This window comes from Rosa rugosa, chromosome 6, assembly GCF_958449725.1.
Source record: "Rosa rugosa chromosome 6, drRosRugo1.1, whole genome shotgun sequence".
Classification (NCBI taxonomy): domain Eukaryota; kingdom Viridiplantae; phylum Streptophyta; class Magnoliopsida; order Rosales; family Rosaceae; genus Rosa; species Rosa rugosa.
The window spans coordinates 41,780,114-41,806,554 of NC_084825.1; the positions used below are offsets into that span (position 1 = coordinate 41,780,114).

The 26,441-nt window shown below is 39.8% G+C and overlaps 1 protein-coding gene, 1 long non-coding RNA gene and 1 pseudogene across 2 annotated transcripts; 2 read left to right on the forward strand and 1 right to left on the reverse strand.

The window, feature by feature from the left end:
* The first annotated feature begins 300 nt into the window (after window positions 1-300).
* LOC133716799 (monocopper oxidase-like protein SKU5) lies at window positions 301-14,527 on the forward strand (annotated as a pseudogene).
* A 9-nt stretch (window positions 14,528-14,536) lies between these two features.
* LOC133717931 (uncharacterized) lies at window positions 14,537-15,271 on the forward strand. Its single transcript, XR_009850031.1, has 3 exons — window positions 14,537-14,585; window positions 14,674-14,836; window positions 14,933-15,271. It is a non-coding gene; the product is annotated as an uncharacterized LOC133717931 (long non-coding RNA).
* A 3,294-nt stretch (window positions 15,272-18,565) lies between these two features.
* LOC133718422 (zinc finger protein ZAT5-like) lies at window positions 18,566-20,253 on the reverse strand. The gene has a single exon (XM_062145257.1). It carries the CDS (start codon window positions 20,062-20,064, stop codon window positions 18,871-18,873), a length of 1,194 nt encoding a protein of 397 aa, XP_062001241.1. The 5' UTR covers window positions 20,065-20,253; the 3' UTR covers window positions 18,566-18,870.
* Window positions 20,254-26,441: the final 6,188 nt, after the last annotated feature.

The following is a 26,441-nucleotide window of genomic DNA, read 5'->3' on the forward strand; positions in this document are numbered from 1 at the left end:
CTTCGTCTTTCCCCAGTTCGTCGCCGGAAAAGGCTCAATCTTTACATCCACGAATGGTAACATAAGGTGGTAATTGATTCAAATTAAGGTAATTTTTTATTGCATTCACAAATCACGATTAATTTCTGAGTTTAATTTCAAACGGGATTGTAGGGATTGGATTCATGAATCTGACGATTAGTTTCCAAGTTATTAAGTATTGGATTTGAATGTTGATTGGATTGTGGAAGGAGGATTGTGATTGAAAAGTTGAAAGATTTTGGGATTGCTGAAGGGTAATTCACTCTTTACTGATTTGAGAGTTCATTGTTGAGCATGATTCAAATTGAAGTTACCCTTTTTATTATGACCCAAATTAAAGAAACAAACTTTCTTTTCTGAATTTACTGGTTTTACCGAACATCAAACTTTCTTGAATGATTCAAAATTCAAGGCTTACCTGTTACCATTTCAGATAGAATTTCAGGCATCTGGTTCTGTTTAGCATAATTTGCACATCTCTACAAGTCCAGGTCCCTTTTTCTCCCTAGCTTTGTTTGCAACAACATCAATTTCTGCCCTCTATTTCCAATGCAGTCCTGCTTTGCTGAAAATATAATTGAATTGGCATGTATCATCATTGCTGTACTAATCAGCAGTAGGGTATGCAACATCTTTTGCAAGTTACAGCAGCAGGGTACAGTTGAATCAATTTTAATTACATGTTTTTCCTCAATATCCATTGATTTATTGAAAGTTCCTAGCTAGTCTCTTACTCTCTTTGACATCTGACCTTTGTTACTTTTTGTAGGTCTCATATTGCTATTATCTGCATTGTCTCAGCATTCATTCAAATATCCAGAGGTTCGTTTAACTTGTGATGAGGGGCCAAGGAGGACCCTAGATACAAGTCTGGAAGTGATCACTGTCGTCCATGGCTGATTCTTCCTGCAACTCTTCTCATAGTCCTCCTTGCCTGTGGAGCTCATACTGATACAAGTATCGGACCTGCTTTTGTGGACCAAGCTCATACCTGATACAAGTAACTGATTAGACTACTTGTTAATTGTTATAGCCAAGTTTGAATCCCTCTTCCTCCGAGTACAAAAAATGAAGATAAACATTGTGTTTCAGATCATGAGCCAACTTTGTTGTTGTGAATTAGGTGATTACTATCAACAGGAAGTTTCCAGGGCCTCTAGTCAATGCCACAACCAAGAATCATTCTGATATATTTTAATTTCTATTATGAGAAAAACTCTAGCAAATCGGTAGGTACTTACAGTGAGGGATTCGGACGCCAGACCACATAGGAGAGAAAACAATGAATAAGACTCTTCCTAGTACCCGTGTTGGTTACATATAACCTGACTCATTATACTATCAGACTTGAAACCGTGTAGATACTAAAATAACTGTCAAGTCATGCCTATCACTTTTATTTTCTTTAAGAAATAATGGACTTCAGTAATAGGACAACATAGTAAGGAGCAATTTGAATCCCAGTTCTAACAATATCCATCTCTTGCAGGCTTCATGGCTCTCTGCTTTCTACGACAGACCGTCGATTTTTTGCAGGAAGTGTTTAGTGGTTTGAGATTGTAAGTTTTAAAGAAGTATCTTTCAATTGTGTTGTTACAATAATCAGTTCCATAGTAATGTAGAAAAGTATTTGGTGAAATGTGACTTGAGAAATATTGCAAGTATGAAATGTGAGATATATTGATGTTTTCCCATATTTTTTCCCTGACTCTTGAGATATATTGATGTTTTCCCAGATAAATAAAAATGTGACAAATATGCAACAGACATGAGAGCTCATTAAGCACATTCTTATTTTTATTTTTTGTTGAACAATGATCAATTACACGTTGATGTTTCCTCATCCAAGTAATAATTTGACACATATGCAACAAACGTGATTACCATACTTGTTCATTACATTTATATATTTTTTTTCTTTTTTGTTGAACATTAATCAATTACATGTTGATGCTCGATAGAAAGTGGCATTCTGTTAGTATCACAATTGCATGCATGCGAAAAGAGAGCTAGTACGTGATTTTTACTATAAGTTCGCTCACAAAAGCAAGCTCAACACAGATTTGTAAAGAGTAGCATTTTGCCTAGATAGAGTTTTGAATTTTCTTGCCGATTAGCTTGTTTAAGTGCATGTAAAACTCTAGCTCATGGCTATTGGCTCTAATCATATCAATTTGTATTAAAGAAAAGTTACATGTTGATGTTTGCCAACCCAAATAATAATTTGATACAAGAAAAGTTACATGTTGATGTTTGCCAACCCAAATAATAATTTGATACATATACAGTAGACGTAAGAACCATACTAGGGATGACAATGGGGAGGGTAGGGGCTGGGGATCAAAATACCATTTTTGTTTCCGAAGTCATTCTCTAGTCTCATCCCACACTGATCCTCGTCAGAATATACTAGGGATTCCCCATCCTCGTACCCCACGGGGATTAAGTCCACATACCGCCCTGGATTCTCGTTAACACATATTTTATAAGGCATATCTTCACAAATGGTGTATGAACTTTAGACATTTCGACACTTTGGTGTACCAACTTTCATAACTATCAGAATGGTGTATCAAGTTTGCTCTAATATTTCATTTTGGTGTATGCCGTTAAATTTTCCGTTATCTTTGCTAAAAAAAAAAAAAAAAAATTCCGTTATCTTTCCTTTAGCTTTGTCAGTTTTTTTTTTTTTTTTTTTTTTTTGGTAAAGATAACGAAAAATTTAACGGCGTACACCAAAATGAAATATTGGAGCAAACTTAATACACCATTCTGATAGTTATGAAAGTTGGTACACCAAAGTGTCGAAATGCTTAAAGTTCATACACCATTTGTGATGTTTTCCCATTTTATAATTCACTCTATCAATAATTATTATACAATAATCGAGGTTTGAAAAAAAATATATGAAATTACAATTAAAACATCATAAGTGTTCAAGTAAAACCCTAATTTGTGTTTGGCCCAAACTCTAGGTTACTTGACCTAGTGGTAATAGGGTTTAATTAGAAGAATCTAGAGATTATCTTTCCTTGTATGATTCAGATTCTATGCATTGTAATCCTCTATATAAAGAGGCCCCTATCAATGAGAACACACAGCGATTTCCTCTCAATTTCAGTTTCTCTATAACAAGTTATCAGCACAGAAACCTTAAATTCGTAGCCTTCATATCCCAGCAACCTTCGCCGCCCACCTTGAAGCTCTCAACTTCAGGAGTCCAGAACCGGAGGCGATACCCCCAAAACCGGCCGGAAAAACACCGAACCGGCCTCCAGAAGTGACAGAAGTTCCCCTGCCCGGTTCAAAGCTTTTTCCTTCGCCTCAGACCGCCACACTGTACCATCGGAAGCGTTTTGATCCCAAGTTCCCGGAACCGGAAAAATTATTCCCGGAACCGGCCAAAACATACCCGGACCGGCCACCTGAACCTGCTGCACCTTTGAACCGCCACCTGCATCTCCAGCTCCTGCCTCAAGCCCTGTGCAGCCCAACCCAGAAGAATCAGAAGCAGTCCGGCCCAGAAGCAGAAGGAGACCAACTCGGCCCAGCAACAGAAGAAGCCAAACCCTCGACCCAGAAGACCAAGGAGCCCAGAAGCCCACCGCCACATCTGCACTGCCACGTCAACGTCAGCAGCCACGTCAGCACCGGTCAACGCCGGTTGACCGTTTCCGGTCAACTTTCCGGCCACTTTCCGATGACTTTTTCAGACCAAATTTTCCGGCGACCTATTTCGAGGTATTTTTTACTAAACGTTCCCTTTTTTTAGAGTTTTTAAATTCAATTTCTCTTCTTTTTTGGGGACTTGCAAACTCCCTTCTACTACCCCCCTTTCTTCTTCATAGGGGAGACCAAAAGCCGAACTGTGGGGGTTCGTGCTCACTCCAAGCTTGGAGCTTGTAGAGTCCTCCAAACTTAGAGTTTGTTGAGAAGAAAACGATCGACCACATACATCATTGTTTCGATCTAATCTAAAACCCCTCTTAGAATCAGATTTTCTTGGAAGCGACTACGCTCAGAAAATCTCTAATTTCTTGGAAGCGACTACGCTCAGAAATTTTATGTGTTTTCGTGGTAGCTTTTTCCGCTCTGAAACTAACCCTTTTTCTTGTTCTCTTTCAAGATGAATAACTTGAACAAATTGGACTTTGCTCCATTGGGAACAACTGGCTCTACATATCACAGGTGGGTTCGTGATGTCCGCCAGCATCTCAAGGCTGATGGAATCCTGGATACGATTCTCGAGCCTAGCCAGGACGTGCTAACTGTTGAACAAGCTCAAGCTTTGGAAGCAAATAGAGCAGCCTTAGAGGCAAATAAGGCGAAATCCATCATCCTAATGACTCGTCATATGGATGATTCGCTCCAGTACGAGTGTATGAATGAAGAAGACCCCAGAAGGCTGTGGGTCTCACTCGAAGAAAGATTTGGCAATGTCCGTGACTCCCTGCTTCCTGACCTAGAAGTAAGATGGCATAGCCTTCGCTTCTGTGATTTCAAGTCAATTCTTGACTACAACTCGGAAGCACTTCGCATTAAATCCTTAATGAAATTCTGTGGTAAAGAGATCACAAATGCGATGTTGATTGAGAAGACTCTATCTACCTTCCCCGTCTCTGCATTGATGGTTGCTAAGAACTATCGAATTGATGTTACTGCAGGACAAATCACAAGGTTTCATGAGCTCATTGGAGCTATGAATGTCGCTGAAAAGCATGACAACATCCTTGTGAAGAACTGTAATTCGAGATCCGTGGAAATAGAGCATATTCCGGAATCCAATTATAGTCGTGCCCCTAAGAGAAGGCGCCAAGAGCAAAACCCTTACCTTAGGGATACTTCTGGACTTTCTGGTCCATATAATCGCTCTACTTGGGAAGGTAATCGCCAAAATAGGCAAACACGGAACCGAATAGGTCAACGTGGAAAGAAAGAGAGAGGCAACGCCTCTGGCCATGTTGGTGAAGCCACCAACACTAAGAGCCATCTAAATGACGCTTTCAAAGCGCCTCAATCAATGAAGTTTGAGCAAAGATATGTATGTTCTCGATGTGGAGTGTCTGATCATTGGGCACACATTTGTAGAGCTCGTGAAGAACTTGTCACCGCCTACAAAGCATATTGTGAAGCAAGAGAAGCTCACTATGTGGAACAAGAAGATCAAGAAGATGATCTAGAGTGAAGGGTTGAAGACTACAAATCTGGCTGGGATCAATAGATCGCCAATTATGTTCATGTCTTTATTTTTCCAAGAGATGTAATAGGGAATTGCCATATACTTTGTAGTAAATGCCATTGGTTTAGTTTTTCTTCACATAGGCTCATCCAAAATGAGTGTGATGTCTAGGAAGGTTTTGAGATAAGTGGTACTTAAGCGAGCTTTGCTCCACCGACATCTCTCTACTCCCCTGGTCATATTTATTTTGGAGTTACCGAAAGAAGTCAAACGACTACCTTTGTTTTGCATTAGCTAGCATTTGGATTACATTCTCCTAATGGAGACAATGATGTATTCCGTTGGCTTATGAATAAAATTTCGAGTTCTTTTCATTATGACTCAATTTTGATTCTGAGCATATTACTTTGTGACTACGATGGCTGGGCCATCAGTATTAATTCAAGGACATGGAATAGCCCAAGTTCCCCTTGCCAAAAGGCACCTTGATTACTGTCGCAAAAAAAACTCTCTACGCTCCTAGAGCAAATCGTACCCTATGAATAGCCAACGGATTCCATGTGAAAACGCATGTAGAGAACTGAAATGAGTTCCTTTGCAATACCTCTAATGATTGCGAACAAAATGTGCATCTTAGAGAAGTTTATGTGTCTCTCTAGTGGATTCTATGTCACTATTCGAGCTATTAATTCAATAAAGTTGTGAGAGAAGATCTCTTGGATTTAGACACATATTGGCTTTGTCACGACAGGATAGATCATCCTCGTCATGATATGATGATCCGTCTACAAAAGACTTCATACGAACATCCATTCTCTCGAGCAAAATGAAGCATGAATCAAAGGTTGATTCTTGGACTAAGTGTGACCGCTGCCGCTGCCCCTGGCACCGCAGCAGTCCACCACCAGCCTAGGGCTGGCGCAGTCCCTATCCATGACACCATGGATGGCGTGCATCATGGTGATGGCGCCCCAGGTGATGCTGCAATCACCAACTTGCTTCAAATAGCGTTTCAGACGCTCAGGCTCAACCAAAATCCTCATTGGTTGCTTCTAAAGCCTCTCGCTCGTTTTACAAAGCTTGTTCCTTAGGGAAATTAGGACTGAGACCGTCCTATGCAAAGGATATAAAAATACTCATTATGTTCTTACACAGAATCCGTGGACTAGTTCAACCAACTTGCGGACGTTTGAATATCTCATGATGTTGGTTGACACGTAAACACGCTGGTCACGTGTTGTGCCATTGTCCATTTGTAAATGCTGCTTATGCTACACTCCTAGCAAATATCATATGACAACGGGCTCACTCCCCGGATCATCCTAATTCCGTCAATTGGACTTGACGATGCTAGAGAGTTTACATTGAAAACTTTTGATGGTTATTGTATTGGGACTGATGTTGGACATCATATTCCCATGAACACACCCAAACGGTCTCGCGGAAACGACTACGATGGTAGTCCGGACATTGGTAATGCGCATCAATTTCCTTATACCCGCTTGGGGTGATGCAATATCACATGCAGCTATGCTAATTCGTCTACGACCCACCGCCACTCAATCTACCTCTGCGTTACAGCTAGTGACTGGGTACAAGTATCGTACTTACGCATATTTGAGTGTGCTATTTATGTGCCAATTGCGCCGCCACAGCGCTCTATGATCGGTCCTCACAGACGAATGGGCAACTACGTTGGATTTGAGATTCCAACAATCGTCCGCCACTTAATGCCCTTGCATGGCGATCTCCTTACCGCTAAATTAGCGAATGTCACTTTGATGAGACAATCTTCCCGTCGTTAGGGGGAGATAAGAACACAGATGTTCAGCAGGAACTACAGGAATTGTCGTGGTCTGTCCCCACTATGTCTCACCTCGATTCCTACTAAAGTGACGAGATCACACATCTGCTGCAAATATGCCTGCAAGGATGTACGTCCCTACGAGAGGACGTAGCGTCACCTTACACGGAGGTAGGCATGGCGCCAATGCCAAAGAGAGTGGCACTCTAGCGTTATAGGCCATGGCCCCAGCTAGGATGCGTGGGAGGCCCGTGAGTTCGAAGGATACTTTGGCACATTCCAAACCTTTGATCATCGACACTCAAAATCCGTCTCATGAGTATCTTCCGGGTTATGGTTATCGTTGGGGGACGCTTCAATGTCAGAACTTATTCCTGAGAATATAGAGCTCTATGAAACTTACACTAGTGTACATGAGACGTGGGATAGAAACTCCATCATAATTGATGATGTAGTTGCGCATGAGTTTGTTGAGTCAGATGATATCGAACCACGCTCCGTTGATGAATGATTGCCAACGTAGAGAGATCTGGCCTAAATGGAAAGATGCGATCTAGGTTAAGTTGGATTCTCTAACGAAGAGGAGGGTTTTTGAGCCAGTGATGCCAAAACCTCCTAACATAAAACCTATTGACTAATGAGTCTTCGTTAGAAAGCGTAATGAGAAAAAGAGACGACAATCTCGCCTTATGGCGCAAGGTTTCTCACAAAACGCCCTGGAATCGACTACGATGAGACATATTCTCTCGTAATGGAAGTCACTGAACTCCACTACCCTGCCAGTTTGGTAGTTTCCGAATAACTGAATATGCAGCTTACGAATATGGTCAACACGTATCTCTATGGGGATCTAGATACGGAATGTACATGAAGGTTAATTGTGAACTTCATTTACCCAAGTCAAGTGGCTCTAGACCACGGAGCGCTTTTACAATAAGATTGAAACGCTCACTAAAGTGACTACTTGATTGGGAAGGGATATGCCCATGCATTTCCATAACAAGTTTCGGATTCTATCACAGTTCATGTTGGACATGATCTTCATTAGAAGCCCTTAAAGAGTTAAGGGAAACCGCTGAACACTTGAAATCCGAGTTTGAGATAAAGGATTTTGGGAGAACACGATTATGTCTCGGTTTGGAACTTGAGCATCGTGTCGATATATGCTTTGACATTTTGACAAGGTCAAGCCTTCAAACACCCCCATGATCGTTCGTAGTCTTGATCCTGAAAATGATCCTCTTCGTCGAAAGGATGATGACGAAGATGTGCTAGAGGCAGAAGTGCCTTACTTAGTACAATAGGCGCATTATTGTACTTAGCTAAATGCACAAGACCGGACATCTCGTTTGCAATGAACTTGTTAGCTAGATATAGCTTTGCATCAACGCAACGCCATTGGATTGGTGTAAAAGATATCTTTCAGTACTTGAGATGTACGATTGATATGGGCTTGTTCTATCCCTACAGAGAGACGATGGATTCAGACCCATCACACACCAGGATCGCCGCCAACACTGGCCTGCGTCCACTATCCCCATCCCAAAACGACATGTGTTTTGGAAGGTTTTGCTGATATTGGGTATCTCTCTGACCCACACAAAGGTCATTCCCAAAATGGTTAAGTGTTCACCATGGGTAAAGACCATGATATCTTGGAGATCTACAGAACAGACCCTAGTTGCTATATCTTCGAACAATGCAGAGATCATTGTTCTTCACGAAGAGGTTCGTGAATGTATATGGATTGGATCCATAATTACGCATGTTCGAACAATTGTGGTTTGAAGTCTACCACAGATGAGCCTATGAGCATTTAGGATAATGCTGCTTGTTTTGAACAAATGAAGCAAGGCTACATCAAAAGCGAACTAGGTTCAATCTGAGGACAGTGTGGCAGACTTGCTCTCTAAGTCATTGCCTAAATTCCACTTTCGAGAAACATGTTGGTAGCATCGTTTGCGGAAGTTATCCTAACTCCCATGACCGTTGTCATCAGGGGGAGATGCAGACATCAGGGGGAGATGTCTACATGTATGGTCTCGAAACGTGAAGGGTGTGTTGTGCTCTTTTTCCCCTTCGACCGAGGTTATTTTTGTCCCACTGGGTTTTTGTTACTCGGCAAGGTTTTTAATGAGGCAACGAGAGAAGCACCACGTTTGGGCAACACAAGGGGGAGTGTTCAAGTAAAACCCTAATTTGTGTTTGGCCCAAACTCTAGGTTACTTGACCTAGTGGAAATAGGGTTTAATTAGAAGAATCTAGAGATTATCTTTCCTTGTATGATTCAGATTCTATGCATTGTAATCCTCTATATAAAGAGGCCCCTATTATAAATGAGAAACACACAGCGATTTCCTCTCAATTTCAGTTTCTCTATAACAATAAGATATTAAAGAATTTAACTTTTAATTTTTTTTTTTTGAGAAATAGATAACTTCATTAACTTATCCATGGCCAGAAAGCACATACATCACAAGCTGTCTCGTACCAACAGATCTAGCTGGCACAAGTTGCCAAGTAAATGACAAGTACCCTCACTGAAAACAAATGCGCTCACTTATTAAAGTGCCTAGCAAAATGCTCAAAACCCAAAACTATCTAAGCTCTTGCTATAGCAACCCAACCGCCTAGAGACTTCAACTGGTGTACAATTAAAATAGCTAACTTGCATAGCACTAGACTCTAAAACAAATACTAGGCACAGAAGAGGACCGGGAAAACCTAGAGTTTCCCATTGCCCTAACCTTATCTCGAGAATCCTCCGTCTTTACCACTCTAGAGGATTTGCTAGAGACACGAAAGTGCGTAATTCCCTAACAAACGTAGAGAGTACAAACCTAGGGTTCTAGACCAAGGTAAAAAGTAAAAAAACTAAAAAAGAGCCCAACTAAAGAAGACCCAGTAGATCGGCACAACAGCCCCCCCCCCAATCCTTTGTACAGCAGCCAGACGTGCACAACCGAGCGCCGCCGCCGCCGAACCAGCACCGCCAGAACCACGTTGCACCACCCGAAGCACGTCAAGTCGATCTCAGATGCCGTCAACGGAGCGTCACCACCCATCAAGAGCCCCAAACTGGAACTCCAGCAAACCCGACAAGGATTCACCCAAACAACCAGATCGAAGCCACCAAGAAGAGGACGACAACACCGCCTGGAAGGAAAGCAGATTGGGATCCAACTGCCTCCCATCCCAATCCATCGCGCGCCCACATCACCAAGATCGGAACACCGGCCACCATATGTGAAAGGGAGTGGGACAGAAAAAAACCACTGAACCATCTGCCAAGCCTTGAGTAGCCATAGCCCCTAGGACGCTGTCCCAAGCCTTAATCTCATCACCCGTCCGGCAACGGAACAGACGACAGGAAGGCCAGAGGCCAGTCCAGCCTCCGCGCGCCGCCGGACGAGCACGATAGAAAACAGGGAAAAAACCTTCTGTAGTTAGGGCGCGTGTAGCGCATTCTCTAGTAAAACTAGGTTTAGAATTTAACTTTTAATTATATTAATAGGATTATGTTTAATTGTAATTATTAACATATTTTAAAAGAACGTTCATTTAAATATCAAATAATATGATAAATATTATATTTTTTTTAAAAAAAAAAATTACTATTGAGTGGGGATGAAATGACGATCGCAATACCATCTCCACCTCATCCCCGATTTGAGAAATCGAATATTAGGAATTCCCAGCCCTATTATCCGATTAGCTCCAAATTTCTTTCCCATTAGGGCGAATACCTGATGGGTATCCTACAGGTATTATCTAACTAGTTCATAGATTATTTGTATATTTTTCCTATTAATTTATGATACAGAAATCAGTTTCTTAGAACTAGTCTATCTTAAGATGTTCGGGCAAGTACTAGAATGCCGCAGTCTCCATATCTCCTACTATCCAAGTGCTTCCTCAGGCAGCAAGATTCATGGAAGAGTACTACTAATTCCAGACCATCGAAGACATAATCAAGTGATATTGATCAATTTTAATATGACACATATGATTAGGATACTCGATCTCTTTTCATATTTAAAAGTATCGAGGATACAATCACTTTCTAGAAGCATAAATGTTGAAAGGGCGGAAATGTGAACAAATAGGATGATCCAGGATCCTTAAGGAAAACACTACTATGGGATCTCTTTAATTTTAAGGAAATCTCTCTACTATACCTCTACGAATGTTAAAACCAGTGTGAATATCTGGGGAAAACGACATGTTAGAAGTTGCAGAAGTACTGATCGATGGCAAGGATGATGTGAATGTAATGTTCCAGATTCCTTTCTAAGGCTGTTTATATTATGCATTTGTTGAATCCAAAGGCATTTGTTGAATCCAAAGGACTAAGTAAGCTATCCTCCTTCTGAGATACTCTTATTATGAGAAAAACTCTAGCAAATCGGTAGGTACTTGCAGTGAGGGATTCGGATGCCAGACTGCATAGGAGAGAAAACAATGAATAAGACTCTTCCTAGTACCCGTGTTGGTTACATATAACCTGACTCATTATACTATCAGACTGGTGAAACTGTGTAGATACTAAAATAACTGTCAAGTCATGCCTATCACTTTTATTTTCTTTAAGAAATAATGGACTTCAGTAATAGGACTACATAGTATGGAGCAATTTGAATCCCAGTTCCAACAATATCCATCTCTTGCAGGCTTCATGGCTCTCTGCTTTCTACGACAGACCATCAATTTTTTGCAGGAAGTGTTTAGTGGTTTGAGATTGTAAGTTTTAAAGAAGTATCTTTCAATTGTGTTGTTACAATAATCAGTTCCATAGTAAATGTAGAAAAGTATTTGGTGAAATGTGACTTGAGAAATATTGCAAGTATGAAAAACAAAGCATTGTAAGTATAAGAACGATGGTAGCTCAAACATACAAAGTATTTGGGGTACTGATTTTGTGTCATCATTAGTGTAGTCTATCTGAGCAAATAAAATGGTTTTGTAGCTAATGGACTTATTGCGCAGCGACCAAGTCTTATCAAAAGATATGCACTCTGTCTTACGAAGGCCAAGCACGGTGATTATGGTCTTTTGAATAATGACTCTTAGACATGCTTTATGTGGTGTAGATGCTTTACAAACTAGATCCTGTGAATGTAATCTTCATTTTCCACTCTTTTTAGTTAGGTTCAACATGAGGATATTGATTTTAGTTCAGACAGTAGTTTAGCTGTAAATAGGCTTATTTAGGTGATGTTAATGCTTTTATGAAGAGTAAACTATTAAATCTTCTTGTTTGACTGTATGTTTTTTTGGAGTCAGTTCTGAGTTCTGACATTTTTATTTCTTGTATGGAGCTTAAAGTAAGGCTTGTATATTAATCACTGGTTTAAGTATTTCAGCTACAGAGTTATGCTTAGAACGTAATGAATTCATATCTTTTGTTTAAATGTATTTCTTATCAATTAAATTCCCACTTAATACAGGTGTAAAGTTCCAGAGAGGAATTGGACATATTCATTTACTATCCCTCAAGAAAAAAAGTATGTGCTTTGGCGTTAGTGCATTATCAGATTTCCAACGTCTCTGTAAAACTTGAACAGGAGCTCATTCTAGGAGAGAAATATTATGTACAAGCAAGAAGTGGTTGCAAGATAAAACAACCAGGCCTAAAGATTAAAGAATTGTGGTGCAGGAATGCGATACAAAAACTATTACTGCTGGCAAGATGGAGTTTGAGGCAGAAATTGCCTATTCTGCCATGTCAGAACTGGACCTACCTGTTCCAGCTCAAGGATCAATGCTGGTGTGGATTTTGGTCCAATGGACCATAATTGTCCAGTCATCCAAGTTACCATTTCCGCTATCAAAAGCAGAATTTGATCGTCTCATTGGTGATTGGTGCCAGACGAGTTACAAGGTAATAATTCTGCACCATATTAATGATCACACACATATCATTAAGCACAAATTTGATTGTGATTAACATAAACTATATGTCACATAAATCTGATATGATCTTAGGTGCATACTCAGCAGCAAGCTAATGGCCGCCTACAATAGTACCCCTGATAAAGTCTTGATGAATGGAAATAGATCATACCGGGATCAATCCTCTCACAAAGGCCTATGAAACCTTATCTGTTGCACCAGGTACAAATAGGGTTTAGTTTAATACTGATGTTTGTTCTCTTATTTGACTGAGATGTCGAATTGTCAGTTACTGATCCAAAGAAGCGATTACTTGCCAACAGCCCAAATGCAATATTTAAGCAATTACATTCATCATTATAATGTTTAACGATTATGTGCAGGGAAGACATACCTAATTAGGATATCCAATGTTGGGAGTGCATAGAGTTTCAATTTCATGATTCAAAAATCATCGAATGGTTCTGGTTGAAACAGAAGGATCCTACACTAATGAAAGCCCCATGGATTCTGTTGATGTACGTGGTGGACAGTCCTACTCTGTGCTTGTCACAGCTGATCAAGCCACTTCAGACTATTACATGGTAGCAACTCCTAAATTGCTTAATATCACTGATATGACCAAATTTGGAATTGGTGTGCTGGACTATGATAACTCCACCACAGTTGCTGGTGGACCTCTACCAATTGGCCCTGATCTGTTTGATCTAGACTTCTCCATCAAACCAAGCCAAGTCCTTCAGGTAAACATAATAACCAGCATTTGTTGTTGCATGGTTGCGCCTCTCTTCCTTCTAATGATCTTGTGCTTATGTCTAAAACAACATTGAGTTCGGAGTTACAGGAAACACTTTGAGCTTATCTTTACGATTAAAGATCTATCTTAGAAAAATAACTAGCTAGACATTAGCACAAAATCGACATCATCACATGATCTGTACTCTTTGTCATTTATTCATCTTACTGGGATTGAACTTTATACCTTGTTAAGGTGGAACCTGACTACAGGGACAGCAAGGCCTAATCCACAAGGAAACTTTAACGTAGATAATGTGCATCAACAGCAGATATTGATGGTGCACCCAAGTTTACAGCCAACAATTTGTCTTACTTAACCCCAGATACACCATTGAAGTTGGCTGATCACTTGGTCTACGGCTCTGGAGTATATGAGCTTGATGAATTCTCTACTTACTCTACGAATGTTAAACCTGAGCGTGGAGTTGTTGCAAGAGGGATTCACAAAGGGTGGATGGAACTTGTTTTCCACAATTATTTGGAGGTCATGGATTCCTGGCATTAGGATGGCTTCGGATTTTTCTGTTGGGTAAGTACCAAGTCTAACATATCATCAGGGAAATGTTCAATTGTCAAACTCTTAGCGAGTTGTAACATGACAGGGTAGACTTTCTGATACTGACATATTTTTCAGCTATGGCAATGGAAAGTGGAGTGCTAAATCTCGCTCAACCTACAACCTTTATGATCCAGTGGTGCGGTCTACCGTACAAGTGTACCTAGGAGGGTGGAGTGCAGTATATGCATACCTTGACAACCCTGGAATGTGGAATTTAAGGTCACAACACTTGAGAAATTGGTATTTGGGTGAAGAACTATATGTGAGAGTCTAGGATGCTGATCCCAACCCTGCAAAAGAGAGGCCTTCCCCTGATAACATCCTTCTATGTGGTCAGCCTCATTGTTCTTGTTAAGATGGTGTCCTTATGTAACAAGCTAGGATATAATCATATATTACTACGTTTTTCTTCTTTTTCAGGAAAATTTGTCCCGCCGGCCACTTCCCCTAGCTTCTGCACCTTCTGCTCCTCCTCCAAAGCCATCTTGTGCACCATCACCTTTGAAAACTACAGCAGCAGGTTACTAATCAGATCAATTAGCTAGCCACTGCTAATTCACTTGAATCATTTTTTATTATATATGTATGTATGTTTTTTCCCCAATATCAATTCATTTCTTGAAAATTCCTATCTAGTCTCTTTCACATCTATCTAACCTTTGTTTCTTACTCTTTGTAGGTCTCATATTGCCATTAACTACATAACGTGTTTCTTTTTTCTTTTTCTTTTTTTCTTTTTTTTTTTCCTAATTTTCCAACTTTGGAAGAAAAAAAATTACTTGCAATGCTGAAAGAATTCTGAATTTTATATTTTATGTCATAGATTGATAAGATTTTTTCCCTGACTCTTGAGATATATTGATGTTTTCCCAGCTACATAAAAATGTGACAAATATGCAACAGACATGAGAGCTCATTAAGCACATTCTTATTTTTATTTTTTGTTGAACAATGATCAATTACACGTTGATGTTTCCTCATCCAAGTAATAATTTGACATATATGCAACAAACGTGATTACCACCATTCATTACATTTATATATTTTTTTTCTTTTTGGTTGAACATTAATCAATTACATGTTGATGCTCGATAGAAAGTGGCATTATGTTAGTATCACAATTGCATGCGTGTGAAAAGAGAGCTAGTACGTGATTTTTACTATAGAGTTCGCTCACAAAAGCAAGCTCAACACAGATTTGTAAAGAGTAGCATTTTGCCTAGATAGAGTTTTGAATTTTCTTGCCGATTAGCTTGTTTGAGTGCATGTAAAACTCTAGCTCATGGCTATTGGCTCTAATCATATCAATTTGTATTAAAGAAAAGTTACATGTTGATGTTTGCCAACCCAAATAATAGTTTGATACATATACAGCAGACGTAAGAACATAGAACTATACTAGGGATGACAATGGTAGGGGCTAAGGATCAAAATACCATTTTTGTTCCCGAAGTCAGTCTCTAGTCTCATCCCACACTGATCCTCGTTAGAATATATTGGGGATTCCCCATCCTCGTACCCCATGGGGATTAAGTCTGCATACCCGCCCTGACAATAGCGTCCCACGAGCCCGCTCCGCCAATTCAACACCGCGCACCGCCGCCTACAAGCTCCAAAACCACACCGCCGCTGGATCTGGAAGACCTCGATGAGCACGCCGTCCCCGTACAGAAAAACAAACAACCACGCCCAAAGATGCCGCCCAAAACCGTTCGCCGACCAACCTGCCAAAACCTCTCTCCTAACCACCCAAGCAATAGCATTCAAAGCACCCATCCGGCAGTAACTCAATAGTGGCCCAACGAACCCAAACCGACTCTAAGCCGCCACCGGACGAGCAGAAATTCGCCAAACCCTAGACTAAGAAAATTCAGGTTTTTTGGAGCTCGAAACCCTTTGCTCCCAATCTCCTCTTTAAAAGAACATTCATTTAAATATCAAATCATATGAATAAATATTATATAATTTTTTTAAAAAAAATTTACTATTGAGTGGGGATGAAATGACGATCGCAATACCATCTCCACCTCATCCCCAATTTGAGAAATCGAATATTAGGAATTCCCGGCCCTATTATCCGATCAGCTCCGAATTTCTTTCCCATTAGGGTGAATACCTGATGGGTATCCTACCCACTAGAAATTTTTGTCATCCCTACACCATACTCTTTAGGGATAATGACTATTTACACAATTTTAGCATAAAAATTACCCACTACTCGTTAATTACATTTTTATTTTTATTTTTATTTTTATTTTTAATTGAATAATTAATAATTACAATTCATAATCTAAATTTGTATTTTGTTTAACGGATTTATCTATTTATTTATTATTATGTCACTTATGTGATTTAAATTTCGAATGGTATAATGTGCAAAATTTGATGCACTAAAAATATTAGACATCCAATTTCAAGCTACATATTGGTTTAGTTCCCAACCCACAATGAAAAAAAAAAAAGCAATAGACAAAAAGGTCCCTTTGATCTTGTTCAGGGACTTTTACCCACTAGGTTTTCATAGTCCTTTTTTTTTTTTGGGACAAATTTCATAAAGTTGATTCAAAAAAAAATTATGAATTCGTCATAAAGTCTTTTAATTGGTTTTCATAAATTTGTAAACTTTTGATCTTCAATGAACTTCCCGTTATTAAAAAAAACCAATTCATGTCAAATATTTATCTCGATCCTCTTTCAAATTTTGGCCAGGATTTACAGATATTAACAACATCTATATGAAACATTACCTTGAAAAGCTAAAACATTAAGTTAAGTGAAGCATATCCTTGACACACCACGTTGGCACATTCATCCTTGACTTCACAAGAAGAACCTGTCAGTGTTAATTAAGCTTAAAAGTTGACCCAACTCCCAAATTAGCACAAACCCTCTCTCTCTCTCTCTGATCTGTGAGGTAGACATAGACCAACTCTTACTTACTTAGAACAGCTAATGATGCTTACTAACAATGCCATATGATACCAATTGTACAAGGCTGTTTAGTTGTCCTTTTTAATGCTGTCTTGAATTGGATGGTTATTATCGCCAACTTTGTGCTTACACATGCTTCTAGCCATCATAAGCACCACAAGTTCTATTAGTTAGGCCAACTTTGCAATAACTAATTATGTAGTCCACTCTCTACCAGAAGCAAAATAAAACTTGAACTATGGAATGTGCATTAGTCATGAGCCACTAATTTGACAAGGATTGTCGGGACTTACCTACACTATGTGCGAATCCGGTGTGTATGGTGGGAAGCACCTAGTGTTTAACAATATGTTATATATCTAATGAAGTTTTCTAAAATTTTATACAGTTGTTATATTGGTTCATTAGATAACATATTATTAAAGGGAGTCAAGAATTTGTGACAATAAACACGTAAATCTCTTAAAACTATCCAAAATTTCATTCATGCATGAAAGGTGGAGAAATGTCTAGACTAATCTTGATCACTTAATTACCAAATGCTGCCTTACAAGAGCCACATCTAGATGACCTAAGTGGCAATTCTTAAAACATACATGTTTGGGGGCCAAATTAGATCAAACTCAGAACAGAAAAAGAAGAGTACTAAAGTTTGGAATCACATTCTCTATTCTATTTCCGCCACCGAACATATTTATTATACTACAAATTAAAATAAATTTTCACTCACCGATACAATAAATGACTTCACATCTCGTGTACTAATATAAAAATAAATTCACAAATGAGGTTGAATCACCTTATAATTAATCAATAGGCACTTCGCAACTTACAAATAACATTACTTCGGATCAAATACTAAATTGTGTAGTTTCGATCACCAACACAAAGAATCAGTAAATTACCAACTTATTCCTGTTGTCCGGTTATAAAGTGTAGGATAATGAACTACTTTCAGTTCCTAAGTTCAACATCCAAGGACTGATGAGTACTTTAAGGTTTGTGGGTCATGAAGCAGTGGATCATTCCACATATTGCTTAGGTGTACACAGTGGGGTAGTAACTAACAAAGAGGTGACCAAGCAAAGAAAGTGACAAAAATAGGCAACTAGACACATTATTTTAGTAGCACATATTGTTATATACAGAACATAAAGAGAGAAAGGACAATAGGTGGATTCATGTGGGAATTGCAGTGTCTCAGTGGCTTTCCACACTTTTTATTCTATTCTTATCACTTACATCAATGGCAGCAGGCTTTCTTGTAAATGAAACAATGAAACTCACACCATCACTAAAATTGGTTGTGAGATTGTAATGGTGGTGGCGACAACCTAGCTCTAGCTAAGCACTCCCCAAGTGTTTCTCACATTTCTCCCACTAGAAAACGACCAACAACAAATCCCTATTGGAAAGCAGAGGACAAAGCCTCATCATTACATGGTACTGTTAACAATCTTGTAGATCAAATACAATTGTCCCACATCGGAAAAAGTATGACAGTACAAAAATTTTACACCGACTTAGCAAAGAATCGAAGTCCATATATTTGATATCGTTCAAGTTGAATCAAAAGAATCCAAAGAATTTCAAGGTAAAAGGAAAAAAAATATATATGGTAATTCACATCAAGTTGACCAAACTGTGAGAAGGAACTAGATTTTTTTTTTTTTTTTTAACCTTTCTTTAGTAATGACAATCCACCAAAATTCTTAACCTCTCTTGCTGCTGTTGCTGCGGAGGCTGCTGCGGTTGTTGTTGCTGCTGCTGTTTGGGTGCAAACACAAATTTGGATTGATCTCGATGATGATGATCATCTTCGGGTGCTGGAAGGTTGAGATCCAAATCCAAAGACAACATGCTTCTTTGCTTCTTTAAGGGCTGTTGTTGGTGGTGGTGTTGATGTTGGTGTTGGTTTTGTTGTGGTTGCGGAGCTTCCAAGGCTAAAGGAACTGTTGGAGGAGGAGCTGTCAACGCCAGGGTAGCTGGTCCTCCAACGGGAGCCCGGTGGCGCCTCATGTGGCCTCCCAAGGCCTGACCGGAGGTGAACTCCGCCCCGCAAATGGAGCACTCATGAACCTTAGACTTGTTGTTGTTGGTACTCAAGACCAGCCCCCTGTTACTCAAATGAAGAGAAAGTAGGGATGAGGAGGACGTGTTGTTGTTCATGTTCATGTTCTTGAATAATTGTGTGTCTTCTTCATCCGATGGTAACAGCCCAATTCCAAACTGCTTCTTGTCATCCACATTTATCGCTGCTTTTGGCTTCTTGTGACTCGCCCGGTGACCACCCAATGCTTGGAAAGAAGGGAAAGTCCGGTTACACGTCTTGCATTCATACACATAATACCCGCCAGCTGCTGCAGCCGGCCCCGCCATCTTGGCGGGCCCCACGGCAGCGGCGAGGGGTGTTGCTTCCAGGAATCTCCGACTTGTTGTTGTGGTTGCGTTGTGATCGTTATGGACTTGGGGCAGCTTGGGGGACGAAGAAGGACCCCGGGATTGGCCTTGTGCCAAGAGGATCAAACAATTCGCCATGTCCTCCTCTTCCTCGGTGCTATCCTGGAACTCCGTGGAGGTGGTGGGGGACGAGTTGGTGGTGTTGTACCACTCACCACCACCGCCACCTTGGCCACCGCCATCCGCGGTGGACGAGTTCGTGGGGATGGCGAAAGGGATGGGGGATTGAGGCCTAAGGCGCTTTGTGCGCTTGCCCTTGATAATAATGTTGTTGGTGGTGGTGGTGGTGGTGGTGGCGGTGTTGTTGTTGTTGTGTTGTTCGTTGCAGCCTATGATGACTTCTTCCTCTTGATGATCATGTTGATGATCGGCTTCTTCCATGTTTGGCTGTTCCCTCTCCTCCTCTACCTGTTGAGACATGAAAGTGCTTAAGAGACAGAGGGAGAGGTTAATGGGTTGGGAGGAAGCAAGAGGAGGAGGGTTGGGGGAGGAAGAAAGACTGGTTTTAGTGGTTTTTATTGCATTAATATATATAGTGAAGAATTATGGAGTCATCACAAGGCCACCCAATACACACAACAGTAACTGTGAATTTTTAGTCCCCCAATCTTTGCTGAGCTTTCAAGGTATTTATAAACATATTTATATTAAAAACAAGAATTTGTTGTAATTTTAGAGAGTGAGAGTTTTAGTAAATGCTTTAGAGATAGCCAAAAACAACCAGATATAACAGAAGGGTTGCAAATTTAGAGATTGGAGTGTAAAGCCAGAGAAGAAGAAGAGGTTGTTAAACGCAAACTCCGTTTCATGCTCTCTTTCTTTCAATCATTTTTTTCACTTTTGCCAACCCACACTGGCAAAACCAAACAATTTTGTTAGCGCGTGCACCCCACTTTCCAAGTTCTGTCCATACTTGTTGTTGCACACTACTAGTGCTACTCCATCTCTTCACTCCAACAATGGGTCCTTGACTAAAAGCCCCAAAATGAGCCAAAGTTATCCCACTTACCCCAGCAACAGATTTTTATTCCCACTAACCCAATTTAAAGAGAAATGACAACTTTGCCCTTCACCTAATTAAAAAACTACATGATGCCACTCTCTCCTCTCTCCTCTCTCCTCTCTGCTCTCTCTCCACGCTGCCAGCAACCCATCTCTCTCTCCTCTCTCTCTCTCTCCTCCCCGATCTCCACCTCCGGTTTCTCTCTCTGCGATGGCCGCGCCGGAGATGCAGTCCAAGCTTGAAGACGACGAAGAAGGCAAGGATGTGAGTGATGGTCGAGATCGACCTCACCGGCGACGAAGGTTTCCGATCCCCTTGGGTCCTTGCCCTCCAGTCTCTCTCTCTCTCTGCCATGAAAGCTCTGTCTCTCTCTCCTCGTCGTAGTCGGACAGACGATGGCGTTGATCTTCGTGCTCGCCGACGGTGGCTTCTGCGATCAGAAGGTTTGGATTGGAGAGCCCGGTCGGCGATCTCCTTCGCCTCGATTCCACTGCAGCCATCGCGAATCAATCATCTCCGGCGAGATTCATGTCGGATTCCGGGGATTTCGAAGCGGGGATATCCTGGTTTGGTCCGCTCCGGCCCATTCTCTTCATTTCTGGCCATATATTCCCCCTGAAGTCCCTAGCAGTCTCCTTTTTACAAAAGCTTTTTATTTTTATTTTTTTATTTGGATGAAGCTTCTTGGTTGCAAATCAAAATAGTGGTGCTACTTTTGTTAGGTTTCCGGTCTGGTCTGCAACTATGGAAGAAGAGAGAAGAAGAAGATTGGGTGAGCAGCAAATAGAAAGAAGAAGAAGTCGACTCCGACTGCAACAGGAATGGAGAAGAGGACATGGGTGCCCAGAGCTTTTCATTGGGTGACTCAATCAATTTCTCTGTTTTTTTTTTTTTTGGGTAAAATGGTGCAGAATGCCCGGATAGAAAGAAAAAATGAAGAAAAAAAAGTTCTATTGGGGCAATAGACATCTGTTAAAGCGTCTATTGGGGGGTAATAGACATCTATTGGGGGGCAATAGACGTTTTGAATTGATGTAATCTCCTCTTTTTTTTTCTTTAATCAAAGTTTTATTTGTGTAGTTTTAGGAAGATTAATTACCATTTCGGTAATCTAAACGTCTATTGGGGGGCAATAGACGTCTACTGGGGGGCAATACATGACTGATAGTCGTCTATTGGGGGGCAATACATGGCTGATAGTCGTCTATTGGGGGCCAATAGACGTCTATTAGGGGGCAATAGACTATTGGGGCAATAGACGTCTATTGGAGGGCAATAGACGTCTATTGGAGGGCAATAGACGTCTATTGCCCCTCTATTGGGGGCAAAAAAACTTTCCGGTGTGATTTTCAGCAAATTCCGGTGGGCGGCAGCCGGTGACCGGAATCCGGCGGCCGGTGAACGGAATCCGGCGGCCGGTGACGGGCTCCGGCGAAGTCTCCTATGGTTTCTCTCTCTTCCATTTTCTCTATTTCTCTCTCTAAGTAACAAAGGGGTGAGGGGTAAAATGGTATTAAAAAAAAATTAAAAACAAAAAAAAAATCTTAATGGGGTATTAGGGAAGACTCCCTTAGAGTGTATTGGGTAAGAGAGAATTAAAAAAACTTAATAGGGTAAGTGGGAAAAAAATCCCTAGAAATGGGGTAAATGGACAAAACCCCCTCCAACAATATCAACTTGTGACTTGTCCAACAAATTAGGTACAAAGTCTAAGCTTGTAATAAACTAGTAATTAATGTAAGTAGCTCAACTTGTGGATTAAGTTTGAAGGGAATAGGACTTTGGATATCACTTACCAACTATTCCAAAAGTATATTTTGCTTCTTCTTCTTCTTCTTCTTTTTTTTTTTTTCAAAGAGATGATAGTATTGGCCAGATAAAGTACTAAAGCTAGGCATGTATTTTCTTTTATAAGTAAAATACTCGGTGAATTATAGAAACCTGCTATTGAGACATTTCTCAAGATCTAAAAATCTCCAAATACATTGCTAAAAATTAGTTAAATTCCTTGGTTAATAGTGATTTTCTTTATACTTCTTCGCACTTGGAACACGAGTTTCGAATTTGCCAGTCGGCCTTAACAGACAAAAGCCAAGCAAAGTATAGTAAACCCTAGCCTACAAGGTATCAATAACCAGTCTGCTTCACCATAACTCAAGACAGCTGAAATTGAATTGTGAGGCCTAGGCTTGGAAGAGGAGGCGAGGTTTGCATAATCGTCCTTTCTGTGGTTCTCTTTCTATGGGTGTGTAATAATTCTATCGCCTTTTCCTAAAAAATGTATGTCTAATTTCCATGAATTTTTCATTTCTTTGGTGGAAATGGTTTCTTTGGTTGTGGAAGTTAGTATGGAAGGCGCGTGAGTTATACAGCTATTCCAACCACACCTAGTGATCGAAGACGTCCTATTGAAGAGAGACTCCAAAATTACAGGCTGCAAATACACATGTAGATGTGTACATACTATTTTAGTATTACAGAAAACCAGAGAAAGAGAAGTGGAATTTACAAAGTGTGTTGAAGGGAAGCAAGCAAAGGCAAAGAGGCAACAAAATACCCCCATTACTTTGCCTCAACGATTTGTATTGTGTGTGAGTTTATGAATATGAATATGATCGATCGAGATGATTGGAGTGCAAGCCTGGAACTACGGAATCTGCGGTGCTCCCCCCACTCCCACTTCTCCTCTCTCTCCCTCCCTCAACATAATTTGAACATTCATTTTTGTATCCATAGATCCTATTATATTCTATTCTTATGTATACAATTATATTACTTGTCGTCAATTAAGTATTGTCATGCTTGCATGACCATACATTAGAGGAACTCTTTGTGTGTCTTTCTTTGTTGGGTGTAATATTGGGGGCCAAATGTAACAATTACTAGTGAGTTTACTCCTATTTTTAAGGAATGTCTAGAAATTACTTCCCACTAAATTATCTGAATCCCTAGCCTCTAAATTCATGGCTCATGTAGATCTCTATTAGTTCACAGATTTTTAAGTCATATGTACAACTCAATTAATACTAATTATGCACAAGGTGATACTAGTCATCTATCCGTCATCACATCACACACACCAGATATGAAGATTTTACAGTTACCGTTATAAACAGAAAAGAGAAGCATACATTACAAGTCCGTTTGAGAGCATGAGAGGTTTCTCTCCATCGATGAGTGCAGTCCTATTAGAGATTTTGGTGTAGATGACTAAATGTGCAAACTTTTACGTACCTAAAGATAAACGTTTATAAGTGATCACATGCTTGACCAAACATGAAACTTTATATAGTTACCTTTCAAAAGAAAAAACTAGCGTCAATAATTATGTACCTTTAAGCGCATGAAATGTTTTTAACCATGCATAAATAAATCTCGCACCATTTGGGACACAATAATCATTAATGAAAGAGTATGTGTAGGATTGATCGGAGAAAGATCTATCTAAAGTATGTGTGTTCTTAGTTTTCTCGCCAGTAGAACTTTTTAATCAGACCCAGCTTAATTTTAGCACCCATGCCATCTTCGAATCAATTGCTTTTGGGGTGGGTGTTAGATTGCCTTCAAAGCTTTCATCTCATTAAGAAAAAGCACAAAAACAAAAACGATTAGACCTTTTAATTTCTTGTATTTCCTTTTCTTTCGGTTTCATGGTTCTTCTTCTTACATACTTATTCAGGCCACCATGTGCAAGTTGGATGTGTGGTCGTCTTAAAATACCTCTATATGCCAACCCAAAATGAAAAAGGAGATATACACTAATGAATAATATGCAAAATAAGCATGACTTATTCACATATATAATTTTGAAAGAAAGATCGTTTTCCCTCTATTAATTTTAAAACGACGCAGTAAGTTGGATAAGTATCTTCTTGAGGGTTTCATAATGTGCATTATGCGCACTATTAATTGTCTTAATTAATCAATGATCAGTATCATGTGAAGTGTTGACCTAATCACAAGCCATATCTTTTTCTTTTTTTTTTTAAATATCACAAGCCATATCTTAATTTATATATATACATGTATGTTTTTAAATTATAAGACATCTCTAATTATCTCTTAATATATAGGAAAAATAGTCAGTCATTACCCCAGTTCCCAAATAAGTAGCATCTATAGTAGCAAGCTACATGATTATCAAATAATTTATGCACTAGTGATTTTCTATGTACAAGCTAATCATTGAGGTTCACATCCAAATGATGAAACTGAGGCAATTATATGGCTGCGAATATAATATTATCAGGAACAAAATAGAATCGAAGCAACTACTCATTATCAATTAGAGAAAGTTAAACAGAAGATGTACTGTTAAAGTGAAGTCATGGATTATTGTTTAACAAATTAATAGATACCTTATCTTTGGGATGAAGATCTTTGCTTAGTGGTAGACTACGTACTTACTTGTCTACTGATCGATCTGTCATGGTATTCCAATAATATGCATGAATCTAATTTAATTTCTTTTCTCAATCAAGTACCGTTAGTTCTAATAGTAAACTAATTTACACTACTAAGTAAAATTCCAAAAAAAAAAAAAAAAAGTAGAAAAATTAACTTTTGGAAGTAGTGTTTTAAGAACATCAGTGATCGATATTCGATATTGGACGTTAGGTACTTTCATAGTGCTTTCTCCAGTACTGAAAATGCTTTTAAAGTAACAAAAAATGACAGTTTATCTTGTTGTAAATTCTTTTGTATATATTGTATGTACAGAAGTACTTTTGATATATATGTGCTTTCAGGAAAAGCACGTACATGATAATTGGGTGATTAGGGCAAGAAGCGTTTCCATCTAATTTGTAGGCGGAGAATTTGAGTTCTAAGTGGAATTTTTAATGAGTTGGAGGTTTTTTCTTAAACAATAGTGGTTCTTTTTAGGCGTCTATGTTGCTCATATTGATCTTCCAACTGCAATGAATGTGGGGTTGTTCGCCGTCATTGAGACTATTTTTGTAGTTTTTCGGTTCCAAAAGTGACATTACATTTGGCTTGAAGCAAACTTGAGTCTAGTTCATAGTTAATTTCTTCATTCTCGCTCGCAGGCTTCCTTGGCGTCACTAGATTGTATGGGATAATTGTATGACTTTCATTAAGCCGTATAGTAATTCCTTTTTGGGGGGGTGGACAGGCTGTCCTGTCCTAATATCCTTGTTGTGAGAGGATACTGTTGCCAAATCTCTACTTAAAAGAAAGTAGAAATTTGCAGGATATGGTTTTTAACTTAACGGGTTAAATACTTGTTACTCCTCAAACTTTTGCCTGAAAAACAGTTTAGTCCCTCTCCTTTCAAATTAAACTGGATAGTCCTTATTCTCTCTAATTCTCACACAACAGATCCAAAATATGTCTAAAATGACTATTCTACCCCCAAGATCCTTTTTTTATTTTTTTCTCTCTCTTTTTTTATTTATTTTTCTGCTTTTCTCTCTCTCCCTCTCCACAGATCGATATTGTCCTCCTCAGTCCTCACTTGACTCTCGCCAGAGTACAACGACACGCCGTTGAAGACTCTGCCATCGCCCAAAACAACATCAACTGGGAACTTTCTGTCAAGAGTGGAAGCTCCAACTGTAAGAATCCAAGGAGCGATGTTGGTGGCGGTAAACGCGCCGAGCCCGGAGTTTCCTGCAGAGGCCGGGACCAGAACGCCGTGCTGGGCCGGTGCCCGAAAGCTCCGATTGCGATGGAGTCGCGATCGTACCGCGGAGCTCCTCCGCTGGCTTCGACGGAGAGCTAGATTATATGGACTCCGTCGCCGATTGCTTGGTCCATGGCGGCGAGAGTATCT